Source organism: Morus notabilis, unplaced genomic scaffold (assembly GCF_000414095.1).
Source record: "Morus notabilis unplaced genomic scaffold, ASM41409v2 Scaffold457, whole genome shotgun sequence".
NCBI classification, from domain to species: domain Eukaryota; kingdom Viridiplantae; phylum Streptophyta; class Magnoliopsida; order Rosales; family Moraceae; genus Morus; species Morus notabilis.
The window spans coordinates 343,486-349,485 of NW_010357333.1; the positions used below are offsets into that span (position 1 = coordinate 343,486).

The 6,000-nt window shown below is 35.9% G+C and overlaps 1 protein-coding gene across 1 annotated transcript; it reads left to right on the forward strand.

The window, feature by feature from the left end:
• The first annotated feature begins 2,893 nt into the window (after nt 1-2,893).
• Nucleotides 2,894-5,596, forward strand: LOC21397969 (F-box protein SKIP19). Its single transcript, XM_010089799.2, has 2 exons — nt 2,894-3,459; nt 4,635-5,596. The coding sequence occupies exons 1-2, from the start codon at nt 3,086-3,088 to the stop codon at nt 5,314-5,316; spliced, it is 1,056 nt and encodes a 351-aa protein (XP_010088101.1). The 5' UTR covers nt 2,894-3,085; the 3' UTR covers nt 5,317-5,596.
• The last annotated feature ends 404 nt before the right edge of the window (nt 5,597-6,000 follow it).

Consider the following 6,000-nt stretch of genomic DNA (forward strand, 5'->3'; position numbering starts at 1 on the left):
ATGTTTTTGGAAAGACTACAGAGACAACCCTCCGTTAGTCAAAGCTTATAGAAAAGTGTACTCTGACCATTAAAAATTCTCAAGATGACAAAAAATACCCCTCCTTACTTTAGAAAATTTTCTAGCTAAATATTTACAACATGAAAGTGACATTTTTACCCAGATTTAGTCAATAATAATTATGTTAAGTGATATTTGAACACTTACAATGGGAGAAGATTACTAATATCAGAGGAAGAAAGCACATCTTAACTAAGTTGGCACTTACATCCTCCCTATTTATTAATAAAAAAAAAGTATAAGAAATGTTTAAAGATTGAAAAACGACTAACAGACAAAAAGTATGAAGCCAAAAGAAAAACAACAAAATCAAGAAAAAACAAGAGACAGAACCATTCAGGTGTTCTACTTTTTCTATCATAAATATAAAGGCCTCATTAAAATCCTTAATTAGTAGAATTCCAAGGGAAAAACCTAAAATTAAAAAAAAAAAAATTGCATGAACTTATCGAGATTCAAAAGAAATTAGATGACTAAAATCCTTACTGGATAAATCTTTGGTTAGGCATTTCATATCACGACCAATTGTTTGAGAGAATTCCACCACCGTAAATCACAATCCAAATGAAGATCAAAAGAAGCCAATTTAACAACTGCAGAGTTTCCTTTACGATAAACATGAGAGACGGTGAAAGTAATACAAGAAAGATACTAGAGAGCGATATTAGACCTATGAGCTTCAAATCTTCAAGGGACATGACATCCAAGGATCTAGAAGCCAACAAATTCATCACATAAGAAGATCACATTCTAATAATAATAATAAAAGTCACGACCAAACTAGAAAAGTGCTAAGTTTAGGGACACCTGGCAGAAAACTAATGCCCTTGTTGGAAGTGACATGTTGTGATGCATTAAATTTCAAAGTAACTTCATAAAAAATCTTAATAAATTGAACAAAAATCTTAGCATTTGCCCAATCTTCCTTTTATTGGTGGTCCCACTTTTCTCTTCCCACCATCTTCTTTCAAAAAGTATCTTAAGTACTTTTCATCATCCTCTTCATACCAATCAAAAACCTTTTTAGAACTTAGTAGCAACATCTAACATCATGTATGTTGAGTTCCACCTAGTTGGGACATCTAAAACCAACATCTTCTTATATTCAACGTTCTCTTGCTCCACAAAAATTTTAAACTTTCGTAACCTCGTAGGAGAAGATTTGACATACTTAACAGCATTTTGAATTGCTGCTATTAAGCTATGCATTTCCTTTAGTCCTTCATTTACAATGAGGTTGACAATGTGAGCAGCACAACGGTGGTGGAGAAATTTACCATCCAAAACAGTGCCCTTCCACCCATTCACCCTCCATTTGAAAAATCTCAAGGTTGAATCATTGGCAACAACATTATCTACTGTCACCGTGAACACCTTCTCAAGCTGCCATCTATGCATACAATGCTCAATCAACCTCCCAATAGTTTCCCCTTTTCTATTTGGCACAATACAAAAATTGATAATTATCTTTTGAAGGTTCCAATCATAATCAATGTAGTGGGCAGTTAGACACATATAGTGTATGTTTTGCAAAGAAGTCTAACCCTCAGTTGTAAAGGACACCCTCTTACAATCATTGCGTAAAGAAGCTTTCAATTTAGCCTTTTCCTCACAAAACAATTGCATAACATCTCTAGCAACTGTTATTCTTGAAGGAGGAATAAATTTGGACTGCATTACTTGGTAGAAGTGTCTAAACCCCTCCCCTTCTACACTCCTAAACGGCAGCTCATCCATGATCACCATCTTAGCTAAAGCTTTCCTACAAGCTTCTTTACTATACCCTATTGCTAACAAACCATTCCCACTTTCACTACTCAAAGGAAAACTCAACAATTTCTGCTTCTTATCTTCAACTCTAAAGGGATTCTTTTTGCATTGCTTTCTTAAATGGACCAACATGCTACTTGTCCCATGCATTCTAGAACTACAAGCATGGTCCTTCAAACAATAATTACACACCCCTCTTGCACACCTGGATTACCCCCTTTCTTAATAGTAAAATGATCTCAAACCTCAAATTTCTTAACGGGCTTTCTCTTACCATCTCTCTCCTCATTTTCTAAATCAATCACACTTTTTTTTTTGGTGATCTAGGGGCCGGTGTTTTGAAAAAAAAAAATTAACGGTCAACCGATTGGTTTGTAGGATTAGGGGATGGGGAAGGTGATGCAATAATTCTAGAAGTTTGGTTGTGGTTGCTTGATGATGGTCCAAACAAACACATCAAGAGAAAAAAAAACTCTAAATACAAAGAGTAATTTATAATTCCATCAGTGCACGATGCCTTACTTGACTTTGATTAAATCCAGAAATCAAAAATCAGAGAAAGAGAGACAAAGAGAAAAGAAATCAGAGCCAAGCTATTACCTGAGAGCCAAGAGGAGAGGCGAAAAGAATGCGGGGAGAGCCGAGAGGAGAGGTGGAAAGAGGCCGTAGGCGCCGAAGAGCTTAAGAGTCTAGGTCGAGGAATGAGTATAACGCCATAGAGAGTTGCTTGATGAGAGTAGAGACTAGAGATGTTAAATGAGTTGCCTAGGGTTAGAACTTAGAGGTCAGGCATGTTTGTGCGGTCTGAGTTGTGGTATGCGGGCTATTATAGATCTAACTCACAAATCATCTCAAACATTTCGGGTCAGACATTTATGCTCTGTTTGTTTCGAGGGTTCTAATCTGATTTAGGACTATAGTTTTTAGTTCACTATAGTATTCTTTACTCATAAAAAATTTAAATTTTAAAAATTAAAATTATGAATCATAATTCTAAATCAATAAATCAAATGTAACTTTAAATTTAAAAATAATACTGTAAATTGCCTTTTTCAGGATTTGGTTGGAGTTGGGGTGGGTTTGCGAGTTATTTGGGTTTATCTACGGCTCTAAGTGGGCGCAAGTGTTGCTACAATTCCTCAACCTTGTAACAAGTCATTTTCCCAAATCGAAGTTCCTTCTCTTCCCATTTACTTCTTCCCGCCGATTGAAACCCTAATTAAGCTATCGAATCCCTTGTTTGTAACCCTCGTTAATGGCGTCTTCTTCCTCAGGCGATGACGATTCATCCTCGAAGGAGATTTCCTCCTCGAGCGGCGTGGATTCTTCGGAAGAACAACTCCGGAACTGGCTGGAACTGCCGCGGGAGGTAACGGCATCGATATTCTCTCGGCTTGTTGCGACGGAGATCCTGAACAACACTCAGTTTGTGTGCAAGTCGTGGTTCGACATCTGCAAGGATCCGCTGGTGTGGCGCAAAATCAACATGTATAATATCGGCGAGGCAGATCTGAATATGGAGTTGGACAGGATGTGCCGCCACGCCGTCGATCGTAGTCGTGGAAATCTGGTTGATATCAACATCGAATACTTGGGAAATGATGGTCTCCTCAAGCATATCACCGATAGGTTATGATTTCTCTTCTTGAAATCTCAGGGTTTTTGCTTTACGTTTTGAATTTTATATTTGGAATCTAATCGGTGAAAAATGTTTGCTTTTTTTTTTTTTTTTTTTTTTTTTCTTTTTTTTAATTTTTAAATTTAATTTTTTTTTTTTTTTTTTTTTTTTTTTATCCTTTAAATTTTGAATATTAACTTTAGTCTGTTAATCTGGAATTTTAGGGTTTTCTTTCACCTGCTCCATAACCGTTGACTTTTTTCACATCTCATCTGTAATTTCACATAAGGTTTATTTTTGTGTTATTGTGGACCTTAATGCTTTTGTCTGCACGGTGCTATTCAATCTTTTATTATTTGTAGTTTTGCTTTGGTTTGTCTTTGGTGAGTAGCATGGGAGTTTTATGAGATTGGGATTAAATTGTTTTGTTTCAAGTAGCCTTATTTTTGGCATGTTTGGCTGGCATGCTGCTTAGAAAATGTTGTGGCATGTCAATGGTTTCAAACTAACGACAACTTATCTTAATTAGTTTTCCAATTAAGCATCAATTCCTGTTATCTTTTATTTTTCCTTTTCTTTATTTTGGTAAGTTTGGCTGTGAAGGTGCAAGCCTTCCTTAGATTTGGGAAACAGCGGACTGCCGATTGTTATAAAACTTTCTAGGCGCTTGTTTCCCCTGGTTTTCCCTTATAAGCTTCAAAGCGTATGTATTGAAGCTTCTATCTCTAATGCTATGTTTGGTAGGATAGAAAAGATGAAGGAAGTGGGGGGAAGGGGGAAGAGAAGGAAAAGAGGAAAGGAAAATTAGGTGGATAAAAGTTGAAGTGGCCCCTCTAATTTTAATGTTTGCAATTTTGGGGTGGGTGTTTTGAGTGTAAAACTTGAAACCAAATAATGATCATCAAAATTGCCTTTTCGTCCTTTTTTTTTCAAAGTAAACTAATACCAGTACATGAGTAATATTAATTGTACCAATCTCTGGTTTTCTTTCTTACCTATCTATTAAACAACCTTACCAAAACTAATTTCTTTTCTATCATTTTAATTGTCTCATATGTTTTCTGTACTTCCTACCAAATGGAGTGTAAATTCCAATAACAAACTTGATCATGCAAAAGTCTAATTACATTGTCTATGTTATTGCTAACTTTTGAAGTCTTGTTCGTTCTATAACCTTTTTTTACAGCTGTGGTCAAGTCAAACGCCTTCGGCTCGCTTGTTGCTATAATGTTTCAAATGAGGGATTGATTGAGGCCATTGCAAAACTTCCTTTGTTGGAGGAGCTTGATCTTTCACTTTGCGCTTTTTCAACAGAACCTCTTGAAACTGTTGGGCGCCATTGTCCTCGTCTAAGATCACTGAAGTTGCATTGTCAAGCCTATAGATCTTGGTTCGTGGATCCTGATATGGAGTTGGAGATTAATGAAGAGGCAATTGGTATTGCTAAACACATTCCTGAATTACGCCATCTGCAGCTTCTTGGAAATCCCATGACTAACATGGGATTGCAAGCTATTCTTGATGGATGCCCTCATCTTGAGTCACTTGACTTGCGCCGGTGTCTCAGTATTGATTTGAAAGGAAAACTGGGGCAAAGGTGTAAGGAACAGATTAAATATTTGCGGCTTCCTCATGAGTCAACTGAGGACCTTGAATTTCGCATTGGTCCTGACGATGATGGTCATAATGCACCTAATGATTTTTCTGACGATGGATCATTTGATGAAGACTACGGTTCTTGGTATTCTAGTGTTGCTGATTTCGTCTTTGATGAGTATCTTGATGGCGAATTTGATGACTATCCTGACTTTGACAGCAGTGATGGTTCCCTTGACTATGATGATTTTACTGTGCCTGAGAACTTCTGATGAATTTGAGACCAATTTGAGTGCTTAAATCTAGTGACAAAATGTGAAGAGTTGAAGAATCACTGGTTGTAAAGAGAGCATGTGCAAATAGTTCGGTAAAACTATGGGTGTCAAGAATTCTGAATAGCTACATCCATACAAGTATTCTGCGTTATATGGATGTCGCTGTATGTTATCCTAATAAAGTATCCGAAACACCCCTTTACGCATTTTGTAAAGCTTGCTTTTGACCATGGATAAATAAGATGGTCTCTGCTTATTGTTATAGGCAGCTTGATTATGTTTTCTTCTCTTAACACTTTGAAGTGTTCATCCTTAAAAAGTAATTAATTAATTAATTAATAAAAAACGAAAAACTCTTTGAAGTGGTGAAATGGAGGGCATATTAACCAAAATACCATCAAATAATGATTCCGTTCGAAGAATTGGCAAAAGTGGTCATAAATTTAAAAATTAAAAATAGAAACGGAGAAATCTACAGATCTGATTCAGTTAGATTAATAAAAGTGTAAGTAAAACATTTTGGTTGCGTTTGGTATTGCTTTTCGTTCTTAAAATCAGTTTCTGCTTGTAGTAAAAGATAATTTTAGTGTTTGGTAAATTTTTTTAAAAGTGCTTTTTAAAGATTTTTTAAGAATCTACAGCTAAAATAAAAAACAGAGCAAGTATAACTTTAACTTTTAG